The sequence below is a fragment of the Corvus brachyrhynchos genome, unplaced genomic scaffold (assembly GCF_000691975.1).
Source record: "Corvus brachyrhynchos isolate BGI_N302 unplaced genomic scaffold, ASM69197v1 scaffold3, whole genome shotgun sequence".
NCBI lineage: Eukaryota > Metazoa > Chordata > Aves > Passeriformes > Corvidae > Corvus > Corvus brachyrhynchos.
This window is the reverse complement of record NW_008237619.1, coordinates 13149588-13166736: the sequence shown is the minus strand read 5'-3', so window position 1 is coordinate 13166736 and position 17149 is coordinate 13149588. Positions and strand designations below refer to the sequence as shown.

General features: G+C 50.1%; 2 protein-coding genes across 2 annotated transcripts in view; one reads left to right on the top strand and one right to left on the bottom strand.

Annotated features, from left to right (window-relative positions):
* The window catches only part of IFFO1 (intermediate filament family orphan 1), a gene marked incomplete at its 5' end in the record, with an annotated part of 10272 nt that extends 8905 nt beyond the window's left edge, over positions 1–1367 (top strand). The window contains one exon of the mRNA XM_008631808.2: positions 598–1367. Coding sequence (XP_008630030.2) covers positions 598–700 — 103 coding nt within the window. The remainder of the gene's footprint in view (positions 1–597) is intronic.
* A 12801-nt stretch (positions 1368–14168) lies between these two features.
* Positions 14169–17149, bottom strand: part of GAPDH (glyceraldehyde-3-phosphate dehydrogenase) — a 4980-nt gene continuing 1999 nt past the window's right edge. The window contains exons 2-11 of the mRNA XM_017731658.1: positions 16709–16971; positions 16467–16573; positions 16290–16380; positions 16009–16124; positions 15811–15892; positions 15511–15662; positions 15331–15409; positions 15018–15101; positions 14768–14865; positions 14169–14471 (exon numbers count right to left, since the gene is read on the bottom strand). Coding sequence (XP_017587147.1) covers positions 14402–14471; positions 14768–14865; positions 15018–15101; positions 15331–15409; positions 15511–15662; positions 15811–15892; positions 16009–16124; positions 16290–16380; positions 16467–16573; positions 16709–16971 — 1142 coding nt within the window. The 3' untranslated portion in view covers positions 14169–14401. The remainder of the gene's footprint in view (positions 14472–14767; positions 14866–15017; positions 15102–15330; positions 15410–15510; positions 15663–15810; positions 15893–16008; positions 16125–16289; positions 16381–16466; positions 16574–16708; positions 16972–17149) is intronic.

Sequence of the window (17149 nt, the reverse complement as noted above, 5' to 3'; positions counted from 1 at the left end):
AGAGCCGGGATACTCGTGCTCTGGGTCTGAAGCCAGGGTGGTGGTGAGAGGGAGCTGAAGGGCTGGGTAGTGCTCCTGCCCTGCCCTCATGTGGCACAGAGAGAGGGCAGTTCCCAGAGGCTGTTGGACTCCTGGCTGGCCTTCACACAGGTCACGGTGCCACCTCTGCAGAAGGTAGGCAACACACGGGAGTCAACTTTGACAGGTGAAGCCAGACACCCCCATGGAGAGAGGAGCTGCCATTGTGCAGGGACACTGTGTAAGTCCCCAAAAGCCTGTGGAGCCAGGGTGGCTCCAGGCTGGGGACCCCTGTGGTGGACTTTCACAGACCCCTAGCCTTACATGCCTTGCCAGGGTCCTGCTGTGGGCCCGCCCCTCCAGCATCTCCTTCAGCTCTGCTTCGTGCTCTTGCTCAGTGTCCTCTGGAGCACCCTCCCAGCACCCTGGGATTCCTGCAGACCCACACATGCCCCAGGGAGCACAAGGGCACTTCAGCTTCTCTCTTCCTTGCTCTGGTGACCCCTGCCCACACCAGACTGGGTCCTTTCCCTCCCCCTAGGCAATGCTCTGACTACTGCCCTTTACTCTTCTCTGCAGAAAGTCCCCTGCCTTCACCCCGACCTCCAACAGCGAGTCAGCCCCGAATGAGGAGAGCGAGGAATCTGACCGTGATCCCCCCAGTGATGCTTCCATCAGATAATGAGGGGAGGCCCTGCTCTCTCGGACCCCCTTCCTGGCATGGGGGTGCCTGAGTCACACCTGGGAGAGACTGTCAGGGACGTGGAACCGCTGGTAAACGTCTGTCGCCCAGGCTCACTCCCGTTTTGGGGTGCTTGGCAGATCCCACACACCCCCTCACCGGATACCTTGCAAATGGGAATAGCTAGATAGACCTGAGGGCCCTCGCCCGGGCTGCTTTGCCTTCAGCCCCTTCTCTATTCCCTTTCCCTGCTTTGGTTAAACCATGGTTCGGGCAGGGAGGCTCCAAACCTGCCATGGTGGCATCCTGCAGGACCTGCTCCCAGGAGCCCCCAGACCCACCTCCTCTGGCCTCCATCCTGGTACACTTGACCTGCCCCTGCCCTCCCTGCGCTACCTGGAGCCGAACGAGAGCCGTACCTCCTTGCAAACTGGACCTGACACTGGTGCCAACTGGACCGAGCCCAGGGCTCTCCCTGTCCTTGCTGCTGGCCGGGCACCTGGCTGGTCCCCATGCCGTGCCGGGCATCCCGAGCCCTACCACGCCTTCTCCAGGGCGGGGGCTGAGTCCTGCTCACTGTGCACTTTGCTTTGCCGCCCGTCGGCGATGCGCTCACGTCTGTGTTACGGGGGCGAGGTCATTAAATGGGACAATTTCCTTTTCTACAGCTGCACTGGGTGTGGGCTCTCCCTGTGCGACATGTGGCTTGAGGTGGGGCTGTCCTCCAGCAGACACCAAGCCCACGTCAGTGGGTCCCCCCATGGGACAGTCCCATCCCTTGGGCATGCCAGGTGGGACTGGCAGATGGGACAGTGGTGAGATCCCTGTTGTGAGAGCCACTGGCCCTCGACAGGCACTGCTGCTGCATGGGCTGCCTTGTTTTTGACCTGGAGCATCATCGATGCAGAGGCTGAGGGATTGGAAATGAAGCTGATCCTGGCTTGTGACTTGTGAACCTTCCTCTCTTCCTGTTGCCTGGTCTCCTCTGCCACACCAGGGCATCCCAGAGCACCTTCCTGCCTGCCCTCAGTCCCACATCCCACCTTGCAGTGGGGGATCCCCTGTCCCACCATCTCTTGTAGCATTTTCCTGGCTGGCTGCAGCTCCTGCTCCTCCGGTGATGGTGACAGGAGGCTGGGGTCTAGCAGGGTGTCAGGAGGGAGCGAGCAGTGTGATCCAGAAAGGCAGTGGGATCACTGAAAAATGGACACAGGCTGCATAGCCAAGGCAGATGAAGCTCCAGAGAAAAATGTGCTCCTCACTAAAGGTACTGAAGAGAATGTACATGGCAGCAGAGTTTTTGGATCATCTCTAAGACTAGGTATGGAAGATAAAATGGGGGCTGAGGGATACAAGAGTTCCTCTGTAAGTGTGGCCTGGGTGGCTGATGCTGCCGAGTGCTTGAGCTGGTAGCACTATAGCATCCATGCACCCCAGCACACAGTGTCCGTGTTTGGGCAGGGTGAGGTGCTCTGCCCGTGCCTGCAAGATGTGTTAGGGCATGTGTTGGCATTTCAGCAGGGGCTGAGCTGGCTGGTTAGAGCTGGCAGGGAGGTGAGTCCCTGCAAATGGCAGGAGAATTGAGCAGGAAACAGGAAATCAGGGCGCAGGTGGAGCACTGCTGCTGCTGGGGAATGGCAATTCCTCAGCCTGGGGTCTGCTGTTGCTGGGCTCCAACTCCTGACTGCCGTCTTCGCTTCTTGCAGGAGGTTGGGAAGGTGTTTCACAGGAGCAGCAGGGTGCTGGGAAGTAGCAGAAGCCCTGGCTGCCTATGGGTGTGCAGGTGGATGGGAGGTGCATGCCTCAGTGCCTGCCATGGCCCTCACCTCCATGCCACCTTGCTCAACTGTTTGCATTTCCTTTCCCTCTTCCCTCTTTATTTTTCTACCTAAAAGAGCTAAAGCCAGAGGAAGTATTTTAGTATTTCAGTCTTCTACTTTCAAGTGATGATGCCTCACACACAGTAGATCAGGGGTCACTTCCTATGCTGCCTGGAGGCTCTTCTGTTTCATGCAAATCCCCTTTCCTGGAGGTGTCTTTGCAGTGTTTTCTGCTCTTTCTGGCTTGTGGAGAGTTCTGAGAGTGGCCAACAACTTCTGGCTTCCCCCGTGCACAATCCAGGATGTGCATACCTTTGCCTTGGTCCTGCTTAAGGAACCCACAAGGCTGCAGAGTACATACCCTGAGAGATTTGAGGTGTGAAGCACAGAAGGACTGACATCTCTGCCTCAAGCAGTTGTTGCCCAGAGGAACAGTAGGTGCTGCTAGACACCCGTGTCCCAGGACACGTGGGGAGCCCGGTCCCACACTGCCTGCCAGGACTCCATTTGCAGTGAAACCGAAATCTCCACCACCCACACGTGCAAGATGCTGTTCCCTGGTGAATGGTATCACCAGTAAGAGGCTCTGTTCCCCCACCAGTTTGACAGCCTCCAAGATCTCTCTGGCAGGATATGCGACATGGGTCCTTTGCCTCAGCAATTTCTCAGTGTGGGAAGCACAGCCCAAGGCCTCTGGTGTTAGCTGGACCACCTACCTGTCCAGCAGTGGTGACCCCACATCTTTGATGCTGGAATGAGGAGATGTGGTCCCTCCATCTGTTGAATTCTTCTTTGTGGACTCCTGTTCATTCTTTGGGGAGTATTTAGTCTGTTTTTCTCCACCATGAGCCCTGCTGGGAACTGTGATGTCTAGGAACTACTCAGTGCCGTATTGCTTCTTGAGTCCCTAATGTCACCCCTTCCAGGACACCTCTCAGCAGTGCCCACTCAGGAAGCAATAACAAGACCTGTCTAGCTCAGTGTCCGTGCATTAATGTGAGTGTTTAATGTCCAAGAACAGTCCAAGCACGGACTGAATGGGGTTCCATGGCAGGATGCATCTGGGCAGTCCCTCTGTCAGCATTCAACTCAGGACTGTGGTTGCTGAGTGCTGACCTCTTGAACATTTGTCCAGCATTATCCTTTGAGGATCATATCTCTGGATTGGCAATAAGGTCTTCCCATTGAATATTTAGGCAGACTGGTTCATCAGCTTCTTACCCCTCAGAAGTCCATGTTGGCAGAGACTTACTTGGACAGTCTGGAATGGTGCTGGTGATTGCTCTGCCTTCTTCCCCCCCAGCATTTGGGTTTTTGTGTCCAGGTGAGGACAGGCACAACTTTCACTGTCAGCCACAGGAGTGGCACAAAACCCCTCCCTTGAGGCAAGAGCTGTCCCTCTTGGGGTTGGGAGAGACCCACTTGTGAGCATCCTGCCTCCATGAGGCACTGAGGGACACGATCAGCCTTTGAGCTGGGGTGAGACACACAGGTCTCCGCCATGGCTGCTGCACTCCGTGCTCCCCGTGCTGAGATCAGCCTCTTGGCAAAGGACTTCAGCAGGCAGTGCCAGCCATGCTCTAGAAGTGAGTCCTGGCTCCCCACTGAATGCATTTCTCATCCTGTGGCATGCAGTCACCTCCCCTACCCCTTCCCTGGTGGTGTTCCCTAGGACTCATCTGAAAGGTGAGCTCTCATCCTCGGAGACCCTGTCTTCAACGTGGCTTTGAGCTAACTTCAGCCTCTTCAGGGACCTCCTTGGAAGAATCCTGTGGCAACAGGCCTTGCAAGCAAGAGGATTCTAAGAGAGCTGGTCAGTATTCAAGCACCACTTCCTCCAGGCTCAAGAATGGTACATCCCCATGAGCAAGAAATCAAGCAAAGGGGGCAAGAGAACTCTGTGGATCAACAGGAACTGTCAAGCACAAGCAGGAGATACACAGGATGTAGAATCAGGAACAGGCTACTTGAAAAAAATACAGGGATTTTGTCAGAGTAAGGCCCATCTGGAATTAAATCAGGCCAAGGAGATATCAAGGACAGCAAGAAGGGCTTTTTCAAATGTATAAAAACAAAAGGAAAACTAAAGGCAAATGTGGGCCTACTACTAAATGGAGCGGGGACCCTGGTGACAGAGGACACAGAAAAGGCAAATGTACTGAATGCTTTCTTTGTATCAGTCTTCACTTACAAGACCAGCCCTCAGGAATCTCTGACCCAGGAGACCAGGGAAAATGAATGTTGGCAGGAAGATTCTCCCTTGGGCAGGGAGGATTGGGTTAGAGATCACCTAGGGAAATGTGATATCCACAAATCCGTGGGCCCTGTTGGGATGCATCCACAAGTGCTAAGGAGCTGGTGGACACCACAGCGATCATCTTTGAAAGGTCTGGAGATCAGGAGAGGTGCCTGAGACCTGGAAGAAAGCAAATGTCATCCCAGTCTTCAAAGAGGGCAAGAAGGAGGACCCAGGAAACTACCAGGCAGTCAGCCTCACCTCAATCCCAACTAGGTGATGGAGCACCTCATTCTGGAGGTTATCTCTAAGCATGTGGAATACAAGAAGGTGAGCAGGAGAGTCAGCTTGAATTCACTAAAGGCAAATGATGCTTGACCAACATGATTGCCTTCTACCAGGAGAAAACTACCAGGATGGATGAGGGCAGAGCAGTGGGTATTGTCTACCTCGACCTCAGCAAGGGTTTTGACACTCTCTCACAAGATCCTCATGGACAAACTTAGGAAGTGTGGATTGGATGAGTAGACAGTAAGGTGGATTGAGAACTGGCTGAACAGCAGATCCCAGAGGGTCATAGTCAGTGGCACAGGGTCTAGCTGAAGGCCTGTCACTAGTGATGTCCCCCAAGGTTCAGTACCAGGCCCATCATTGTTTAACTTATTCATCAATGACTTGGATGAAGGGGAGATGCCTCCTCATCAAGTTCACTGCTGACACAAAGCTGGGAGGAGTGGCTGATACCCCATAGGGCTGTGCTGCCTTTCTGAAGGACAACAGCTTGGAGAGATGGGGAGAGAGGAACCTTCTGAAATTCAGCAGAGGCAAATGCAGGGTTCTGCACCTGGGGAGGAAGAGCCCCATGTACCTGCACAGGCTGGGGGCTGACCTGCTGGAAAGCAGCTCTGCAGAGAAGGACATGGTGGTTCTGGTGGCCAAAAAGACCACTGGTGTCCTGGGTGCAGAGCAGTGGGTATTGTCTACCTCGACCTCAGCAAGGGTTTTGACACTCTCTCACAAGATCCTCATGGACAAACTTAGGAAGTGTGGATTGGATGAGTAGACAGTAAGGTGGATTGAGAACTGGCTGAACAGCAGATCCCAGAGGGTCATAGTCAGTGGCACAGGGTCTAGCTGAAGGCCTGTCACTAGTGATGTCCCCCAAGGTTCAGTACCAGGCCCATCATTGTTTAACTTATTCATCAATGACTTGGATGAAGGGGAGATGCCTCCTCATCAAGTTCACTGCTGACACAAAGCTGGGAGGAGTGGCTGATACCCCATAGGGCTGTGCTGCCTTTCTGAAGGACAACAGCTTGGAGAGATGGGGAGAGAGGAACCTTCTGAAATTCAGCAGAGGCAAATGCAGGGTTCTGCACCTGGGGAGGAAGAGCCCCATGTACCTGCACAGGCTGGGGGCTGACCTGCTGGAAAGCAGCTCTGCAGAGAAGGACATGGTGGTTCTGGTGGCCAAAAAGACCACTGGTGTCCTGGGTGCATTAGGAAGAACATTGCCAGCAGGGCGAGGGAGGTGATCCTGCCCCTCCAGTCAGCCCTGGTGAGGTGAATCTGGGGTGCTGTGTCCAGTTCTGGGCTCCTCAGTCCCACAGAGACATGGAGCTCCTGGAGCAGGTCCACCAGAGGGGAATGAAAGTCATTAGGTGAGGAAGCACCTCATGAGGAAAGGCTGAGGGATTTGGGCCTGTTCAGCCTTGAGAGGAGATGTCTGAGAGGGGACCTCAGCAATGTCTATAAGTATCTGTGGGCTGGGTGTCAGAGGAGGGAGCCAGGCTCCTCTTCTTGGTGGTGCCAAGCACTAGGACAAGAGGCAATGGGCAGAAACTGAACAAAGGAAGAACTTCTTTAGTGTGTGGGTGACACACAGTGAACACTTCTTTACTGGAACAACTCGCCCAGAGAAGTTGTGGAGTCTTCCTCACTGGAGATACTCCAGAACCATCTGGAGGCAATCCTGTGTCATGTGCTCTGGGATGACCCTGCTTGAGGAGAGAGGCTGGACCAGATTACTCCACTGGTAGTCCCTTCCAACCTTACCCATTCTGGGATTCTGACCAGGCCCACTGAATTGCTTGGTGAATACTAGCAGATGTTCCCACAGAGAGGGTGGGGAGCATGACTTTCCTTGCTCCTGACTGCTTAAGTGTGGGATGGTGCTTACTTGCTTTAGAGGGTTGAGGAAACCTAACCACTAAGTAGCCCACATCTTCTTCCTTGTGTTAAGTGAACCTGCACCCTCTCTTCATTCATTCCTGGATCCCATCTCTTTTAGATCATATCACTGGAAGAGTCTGACTTGTTTTTGTTTCTAGGTTTGAGCTGGGAGCTTGACTTTCCTAAGCCTTATACCTTTGGCCATATTCTTTATACATTTATGGTTGTTGTGTCTCAGGTACCTGTGGCACAGGGTATGCCAGAACTTGCACGTGATGATCAAGTAGGTCACGTACTCTGGCCACAGGTAAGAAACCTCCTTTCAAGAGGAGAGGTCAGAATTAATGCAGAACACAGTGGAGTGCTGTCTCATTGGGAATGCACCTGGATGATGCACGGACAGGCTCCTGAAGACATCTGCCAGGCCCCTGCACATGGTGATTTAGTGCTAGGAGTGATGGTAAGGCAGCACAGAGAATGGAAGGGCTACAGTCAGCTTTAGGGAAGCCCAATCATTGCTTAATCTTCCACTGGATGTATGAAACTCTGAGAGGTGTTTTAGATGCGAATTTTCTAAATGCTTGGGACACTTCCCCTGGGACAGAGCAAGGAGGTGATGCTGTAGGTCCTCGGGTGGGTGGTGTATAGATGTCATAGCTTAGAGAGCAGCTGTAAGAGCTGGGTGTTGAGATAACACTATGGAAAAGGAGCTCAAGTGGCTACCAAAAGCCATCATGATCAAGCTGGACAAATGTCACAACAGATGGGAAGAGGCAGCATTTTCGGCTTTGAGAGCAGACTGCATCTGGGCAAAGTGCAAGAGGAAAGAGAAATCACCAGAGTAGGTAGAAATGTAGTTAATTGATATTTTTAAGGGTCACAGCCACATGGTAGAAATGCTAGATCAGTCTAACCTGTTGAATAAAGGAATAGGCAAGAGCCATTGTAAATTTGGTTTACAAGCTGTGATAAAAGTCATATTCACTCTAGAGCTGAGAGCCAAACATGCTCTGACACACAATTTCATCAAAGCATTGAAGGGTCTTTTATATACTCCTGAATCCCACCCCCCCCACAAACATGTTGATTTAATTTGTAAGTACCTCCCTGCTTTGCTTGACAAAGAAAATTGTGTTGTCAGTGGGAGACTTCAGCTTGGGATACCAAAGAATATGCTATGCCAGGGGGAATTTCTCATCAATTTACAAATGATGGCATGCCCAAGTAAGGCAAGGATTTTAGATGTCCTTATGACAGATGAATATTGGGTTAAGACTGATGGGATCAACCGAGAAACAAACTGAGACATCAGCCAGGACAAAATGTCACAGCTGAGAACTGTGTGGTGTTATGTAGCTTTTTCTTAGAGTGAAATAAGAGGCAGATCATGGAAAGAGCAGGATTTTTCCAGTTTTTTCAAAAAGCTGTGATTTAGAAACATAAGATAGCTTTCAGTGAGTGAACTTCCTTGAGTAAGTGGCTGTGTGACAGAAGTACTTAGAAATAAGAGTAACTAATAGAAACAATAATAAAGCTTGACCTACATTAACAAAAATAAACCTTGTAACAACTACAGCAACTGTGGTTAGGAGAAAAGGAATAGAGGGACAACAAAATAATGCAGCTGTATGAAAAAGGTCTTCAGCTGCTCATATACCTCAGAAGAAAAAAACAATACCTGAATGTCTAAGGAACTAACATGCTGTTCTAGTTATATTTAAAGAAAAATCAATCCTAACAGTAATATTGTTTTTTTTTACTGGCTGGAATTGGGGAAAAAAATCAAAAGAAGGCAAAAAAAAGAGAAGTACTCACCAGATAAGTCTGTTCTGTATATGGAAAATACAGAATGTGGTCAGAAGGGAATGATGAAGCACTTTCCAGGTAGTTAGCAATAAGGAGGATCCTTGACAGGATCTCCAGATGAGCACTGTAACAATTCCAGGCACAGATGACCTGGAGCACACTAATGTGTGGGGTGCACGGGGTGCAGTAGGGATGAACAAGCCCCCACACAAAGCCTGAGGCTGCCTGGGGAGTTGGAGTGAGCAATGCTGAAAATAAAACACGGCACTGTCGCTGTGCTCCTGCAAACGGTGTTCTGCAAAGCACAGTAACCTCCACACTGACAAAAAAGCACTGGCTGCTGAAATCCGTGGTTTGTGAGGTCAGTTTTAAAAGCATCAGGGAAGACATTTAAAGAAAAGCCTGGGTGGATGGGCAAGCAAATGACGTCAGTGCTTAGTCTGACAGGGCATGGACAAAAGCCAATGAGAAACCAATGGAGGGGGGAGGAGGGGAGAAATCATGAAGGAATGGAAAAAATCTGCAATTTAAGTCACATTTATAGAAGGACAAGGAATTGACAGACAAAACTGATACCATTTTTGATATGTAGAAATGATACAGACTCTCAAAAGGAGTAAATATGTTGGTCAAAAGTGCCAAGAGGCATTACAGGATATATCTGAATGGGGTCAAAAGAGGAGTTCTGTTGCCATACATATATAGCCATGCATAGATATATCCAAGAGCAAGAAATAGTGACTGACCTTCCCTGGGACAACAGAAGGGTTGGAAAGACCTAGAGAGCAGGACTCACATGCAACCTTGTGCAAGTTCTCAGCCAGACACTGAAGACGTCTTTAAACATCTTTTATCCACACGGGATGTTGGTGTCCTTTGTCCTGCTTTGCATTAGAAACTGGATAGATGGACCAAAGACTTCTAACCATGATTCCAGGCTGGAAAAAAATGTTTTGAGAATGAAAAGTTTAATAGTTACTTTGCTCCTTAAAAGAAAGACAAATGGTTTTGCGCAGTGCCTGAAGTCACTTCATGATGTTGGTCTAGATGGCAGTTTGTCAGGCTGATAAAGGCATACAAGGCTTCTGAGGAGGTGGGGAAGCTGGAGGCCAGGTAAGAGTTGGTGCTTGGTGTCCAGCACCTAAACCAGTATCCAACTTGGCAACTAAAAACCTGGAGGTTACAGAGATTACAAACCATCTTTTTTTTTCCCCTTCTGGCCTGGGACTCAGAGCAAGATAAACAAAAGTTGCTCACTTGTTTGTTGGAGGTTTGGGCAATGTCAGAGGAGGGCTTTGAGACCTGCAATGTCAGAGCTGTGTCCCCCACTACACGTAGTATTTCTCACTTAGCAACCTTGAATTTCACCCAGCATTTTAATAACCCAGTCACTCGGTCACAAGATCCTTCTGCACCTTTCCACAGGCTGATTCAGGGCTGAGTGTTTTGGGTCATTTTGTATAATCATCAAACCTTGGCACCCCATGCTCCAAATTATTCTGAAGGTGTTGATTGGTGGGACAGAGGGCCTCAGATGCTGGCCACTCACACCTTCTCTCAGTTGCCACCAGCCTTGCCACTAGTTTTCAACCTGGACAGGTCTTCCCTGTCCTAGGACAGTTCTTTGAAAGGTTTTGCCAGGCCGTTTTTTTCCTAAATCCCATTGCTTTTCATCATGGGAGGGGGTTGAGGTGAGTGGTGAATTACATGCAGCATAGTTACCTGTTCCTCCATTTCATGCTGAAGACCACCTGACTCTGGTTTGCTGCCCTTCATGCCACAGACACGTTCTCAAGTCCTGATGCTTCAGTTTTCAGTGGTGGCTTCATCTCATTGCTGCCAATGAAAAATCTCCTGTCTGGCAACACCCCAAAGCTCCTCTGACTGCAAAACATCAACTTTACTCTTCACTCATGGCCTTAAGCTTCCCACAGCATCTTACAGCTCTTTGGCAAGTTTCTTATCTCCAAGATGCATTTGAAAGAGATTTTCATTCTTCCTTTTCTATTTATCACAGAATCTCCTTTTTTGGGGGGGGTTATTAAGTTTCATTTACTACTATTTATGAGTTTTTCTTTTATTTTCGTTTGACTACAGCTTCTGCTTTTTGACAGCTGCCTTTTCAAATCTTATGCTGTAAAGTATAACCCAGCACTACTGTTCCTTCTAGGAACACTTAATTGAGAATAACTCCCTCAAGAAGATGATACTTCTGTAGTAAGGTAATACATGGAGGTAAGTCAGCTGTCCTAGAGTAAGAGATTACATTTGGCTCAGCAGAGTAAGTAACAAATAACTTGTTTTTGCAGCATGCACCCAGGGTGATTGCCCAAATGGAGGCAGCTTGGTTTTGATGAAATGTGAGTACTGCTGGAGCCTGCAGGGGTGTTTGCTTACCCTAATTCATGAACCTGCATTTTGTGAATGGCATCTGTTATGAAGGAGGTTGAAACATTACTCTTTAAGATGTTTGTCTTTTTTAACTGTGCCATAGTCTTTCAGAGACCTGTATCTCCTCTTCCTTGCCCTGGTCTTGTCAATTGCTTTGCTCAAAGACTGATTTACCTCAGAAGTGGACACAGGATGTTTTAAATGTCCAAGACGTTTTTTCACTGTGCTTACACAGTCACCATTTTGTTATGTTTTGGAGTGATTTTCCAAGTGAACTTAATTATTTTCCACATCTGCTCAAGCTGATTTTCACTACACGGCATCTTCCTTAATGCTGACATCTCAACATGAAGGTGGTCTGAGGACCTTTCTTGGGGAAGGCAGTGCATGTGTAGAACTCTGTGGAAATGCCAAGGAAGTATAAAATAATTTCTCTAAATGTTCAAAATTACCATAAAACTAAATTTTCCTGTAACACCACTGCTAATTACCCTTAGATGTCTTAAAAAAAGGAGAATAAAAGGTAGAGCTTACCACCCCTAGAAATGGTTGGCTGCCATCAGAGAAGCTGTCCCTTGGGTCAGCCAGAGAACTTTCCTAGGTGCATCCCTCTCCTACAACGGCTCTGCACAGTGAGCCCTGGTACCTGGCCAGCCAAAGAATGCAGAGTCAACCCTTCAGCTAGGATCAGTGTCTTTCTGTATCTTCCCCTGGCAAGGTGTTCACAAACCAGGATGGATTCTGGCTTGTGGCAGCTGCTCTTGGAGTTGGTTTGTCCCAGAAAAGTGGCACAATTGCTTTTCACTCATTTGCTGAACAGAGCCTCTTTACGTCTGCCTGAGCACCTGCCTTGCCTGACCAAGCATTTCTATCTGCTTTCCTCAGAAACACCATCAGAACAAACCTAGAGCTCCCCTCTCCTTGGGGGAAAACTCTTCTCCAGAGACAGAAGCAGCTGCCACAGCAGATCTCCCGTCTTTATCCCAATATCATCCACAGTCATATATGTCAATTTTCCAAACTGATTGGAAAAAAAAGAATTAAATGGGGTTTTTTAGGTCAGGGTTGCAGTTCTCAGACAGGCTGGCCACTGAGCTAGTTTTTCCATCTGTCCAGAGGGGGCCTTGCTGTGGTGCCATCTGCAGGCACAGTGTCTGGATGCAAAATGAGGAGGTGGAAGAGCTGCGCATGTTAGAGAGAGGAAACCAAGCCCTCCAGGCAGTCCAAAAGCTGCATGACTAGTTTGCCACACTCACTCTCCCTGTTTCCATACAGGACCAACCATGTTTTCAACGCTGTGATTCCTGGCTTTCCTCACCTCAGTACCATACAATTTTTCTAGGAATTTCAAGCAAGACTGTAAACCAGTTGAAACTATTTTAAACAGAGTATTTTAAAACAGAGTGAACCTTTATTCAAATGCTCCCGGCACCAGCTGGTCTGAGAGCACATCCTCTTCCTCCACCCCCAGGCTGAATGACTTTGCTCATTCCCAGAGCAATTCGAGCTCAGGTTGGATAAGGCTCAGACTTGTTAAATAACAGGAATTCTTTGCTCTACCAATTTTCAGGTAGCCTTATCTCAATTAGGAAACATAAGGCTTTTTAAGGGAAAAAGTTGACTCATAGAAACTTTCCAGCTTTTAACCCAGTTCAAAATATGTTTTACACGGGAAAACAGGACATCCATCTTTTTCCCCCATGAGATGCTTTAGTAGCCTCTCTGCACTTCCAGATTATCAAGTGAGATGATGACTGGCACGCACACAAATGTGCAGGCAGCAGCACACAGCACAGCCATTCAAAGCATCCAAGCACAGCAATCAAGAACAGGATGGGACCAACCCGAGACTCATTTGTAAGCCTGAGAGGTCTCCAAGCTACACAGCATCCCGGCAGAAACCCAGCTCCACAGGAGGGCTGCCTCTACTGAGCTCCAGCACCAGGCACTTCCCACTTAACACCAGAGTTACCTAAAGCTCCCACGGGGCCATTTGTGGTGTAATCCAAGTATTTCTGCTGTCCCAGGGCTAACAAGCTGCTCAGAGTCCCAGTTCCTATCCAGAGGCTGGTTATTCAACCTTCTTCTCTTAGCAATACAACTTTGAGTCATTGCCCTCTAGCCAAGCAAACTTTTAATTCTTACCCAGCCCAACTGCTGGAGATAAGGGGCTCCAGGAAACCATGTCCAGCATACCTTGATCCTGAGAGTTTAACTCCTCTGGCTTACATCCTTGCTGCATCCAGATCAGAGTCTAAAGCAGCTGGGGTCTGGACAACAGCTCCAGCCATGCCTGCCAGGGAGAGAACACATCAGCCCTGAGATGCTAAATAAAGCTGCTGAAAACAGAGGGCCATGTGATTTTGTGCAGTGTATCACTTATCTGTCCTACTGCTCACAGGTCATGGAAGGCTCCCGTCCCTGCCCAGCAGCATTCATGCTTCCAGAACTAATGCAGGCAGAGGGCTGACACTCACCTTGCAGAGATTTGCTGCTCAGCAGCTTAACTGCAGCTGCCCTTCCTTACGCAGAGAATTAAGCCAGAATTAAGACTGGCCACCACCATGCCGACACCGGCCTCCCACACGTCCCTAGGCAGCCATTTCCTCTTGGGCAAAACCAATTCATTTTAAAAGGTAAAAGCAACTGAAACACCCTCCTTGTAACACCAGGAAGTATCTTCCTTGTCCCTCACTGAGGGAGAGGCAGGAAGAGAATTAGTTTCTTGCACCCCTTTACCAAACCAAATGCGAGAGTCATCTGCTCAGCACTTTTATTCTGCATATGCCTGTCAGACAAGCGAATGCAGAGGTAAAAGGTGGATGGAGCCACAGAGCTGCTTCCCATCCTGCCACACAGTCCTGCTGTAGAGCACAGCCCGGCACCACACCTTGTTTTGGCTCACGGGCTGGAGTCTGGGCTCTCCCATGTGGAACAAGCAGCTCAGCAGGCAGCTGGTGGTGACTGTGCCATGCAGGCACCTGCAGCTGCTCGTTACATACATGCCCTCTTCTCCCATCTCCCCCTGACAGACAGACAAGGCTTTTCAGATGGTGATCACTTTTATTGATGTAAGGTGGTACACAAACAGATCAGTTTCTATCAGCCTCTCCACCTCCCCCAGGTTCGGGGAGAAGTTGGAGGAGTGGGGGAGACAAGGGAACAGAACTGGCCTCTCACTGCAGGATGCAGAGCTAAGCGGTGGTGAACAAGGGCAGGGGCTCCAACAAAGGAGAGTCCTGCTTCCCTAGGCAGCAGGGGGGCTGTGTGCTCGGCTTACTCCTTGGATGCCATGTGGACCATCAAGTCCACAACACGGTTGCTGTATCCATATTCATTATCATACCTGGGGACAGAAAACAAGTGCTGTCAGGGCTGACCCATTTCTTGCACCCGTTCTTCCATTCTTCCTGCTCCTCTGCCCCATCCCCAAAACAACTGAACTCCCATCCACCCTCTGGGGGCAGGAAGGAGGCAGCTACAGTAACTTCAGGTAAGAAACAATCTCACTCCACAGTGGGACTGGAGCCACTCTACACCACAGGGGTCTGTGCATCCACCTGGATCACCAGCAGTAACCAACAGGACCCAAATCTGTAACCTGTCTGTGCCAGCCCCCCCATCCCCCAGGGCTGCACCTACCAGGAAACCAGCTTGACAAAATGGTCGTTCAGTGCAATGCCAGCACCCGCATCAAAGGTGGAGGAATGGCTGTCACCATTGAAGTCACAGGAGACCACCTGAAACAGAAGAAATTGTAACGCATATGGTTGCCCACAGCCTGAATCCCAAGTGCCCAAACCAGGATCCTGGCAATGCTGCTGCCAAGAGTCTTTTAGAAAAATGAGGCAAGTGCCAATAACCACAGGCCAAGAGAGCAGGCATTCCTTACCTGGTCCTCTGTGTATGCCAGGATGCCCTTCAGGGGCCCATCAGCAGCAGCCTTCACTACCCTCTTGATATCATCATACTTGGCCTGAGAATAGACAGATGCACGGTGCTCAGATCCCAACTCACACAAAATGTCCACGGGGACAGGGGAGGGAGGAGACACACATGGGCACACCCCAGCACATGCTCTTTTCACAAAGATCACATCTTCAGGACAAGATGGATGCAGAGAGGGTAATTCCAGGTGCAAGACAGAGCTTAGAGGAAGGAGGGGCAAATCTGGAAGTTGTTAGGACCTCATCCACAACACTTACTGGTTTTTCCAGACGGCAGGTCAGGTCCACAACAGAGACATTAGGGGTTGGCACACGGAAAGCCATTCCAGTAAGTTTCCTGTGAGAGACACGAGTCAGCAAGGAACGGCATCTGGCACTTCTCCATCAGCCTAGGAATGTTCTGCCTCCTCCTGACACCCGAGAAGGGACAACACTCACCCATTGAGCTCAGGAATGACTTTTCCCACAGCCTTAGCAGCTCCAGTAGATGCTGGGATAATGTTCTGAGCAGCACCTCTACCATCCCTCCAGAGCTTCCCAGAGGGCCCATCCACTGTCTTCTGTGTGGCTGTGATGGCATGGACAGTGGTCTGAAGAAAGAGCACAGGACTAAGAACACAGCCAATACTCTCCAGAAAGAGCATCCCAGGTGACACCGGGAGAACAGATGCCTTCCCTCTCACACGAGGGAATCTGTGGATAGGTCACCCTCCTCAGCACCAAGCTGTAGAGACCTACCATAAGACCCTCCACGATGCCAAAGTTGTCATGGATGACCTTGGCCAAGGGCGCCAGGCAGTTAGTAGTGCAGGAAGCATTGCTGGGGTAGAGAGATAAAGGCTCATCAGCCAGAGGCAACACGTCCACTGAGGTGAAGTGAGACTCCTGGCAGCTGGTAAGAGCTGCAGGCCAGAAAACATGTTCCTCTCTCCTTACCTGACAATTTTCAGAGACTTGTCATACTTCTCGTGGTTGACACCCATCACGAACATGGGAGCATCAGCAGAGGGGGCAGAGATGATCACACGCTTGGCACCACCCTTCAGGTGAGCCTGGAAAGAGAGATAAGAGATTACATAACTCAGGATCCTTCCAAGCTTGCTTCTTCAGATTTCTTCTTCACAGCTCCATTTTGAGCAGCTCTGTACATGGTGATATGCCCCACAGGCAGAAGCAGCACTATCCCGTTCTCTCCTGTGCCTATGTGACATACTCACCCCGGCCTTCTCCATGGTGGTGAAGACACCAGTGGACTCCACAACATATTCAGCACCAGCATCTGCCCACTTGATGTTGCTGGGGTCACGCCTAAGGAGGAACAAAATTTTAAGAGCTGCTCCATGACACACCTGCTTTCAATCTCCAGAGGTGCAATAGGGAAAAAAAATACTTACTCCTGGAAGATGGTGATAGCATTCCCATTAATCACAAGTTTCCCATTCTCAGCCTTGACAGTGCCCCGGAAGTGGCCGTGAGTAGAGTCATATTTGAACATGTAAACCTAATAAAGAGCGGGGGAGTGAAAGGTCAGGCATTCAGGCTGCCATCATCCTCTAACACCCTGGGAAGCTACTAGAACAGATCCAGAGGAGCCCTACTCGGAAAGGCCCAGAGGGGGCACTGCAAGGCAACTCACCATGTAGTTCAGATCAATGAAGGGATCGTTGATGGCCACCACTTGGACTTTGCCAGAGAGGACGGCAGCCCGGGTGACCAGGCGGCCAATGCGGCCAAATCTGGAGAGAGAAAGACAAGGGTGAGGAGGCACAACAGGGAACCTGCCCAGCTGGGAATGGGAGGCAGTTCTTGGCAGCCTTCCCTCGGGATCATCCGCTGCTCCCTGCCCGGCAGGGTGGGAGGAAGCCCTGCAGCTCGTCCAAAGGCCAAGGCGCCCCGGTTAAAGATTAAGAGCGACCCCCGCCCCGGAAAGGTCAATCGCTAAATTTACTGAGAGCCCCGGGGATCCGGTTACTCCTCGGCCCGGCACGAGAAGGTCACATCCCCGGGGCCGCCATCGACACACGATCCACCGGGAGACCTTCTGGTGGGGGGCTGCAGGGAGCCCTGAGAACTGGGG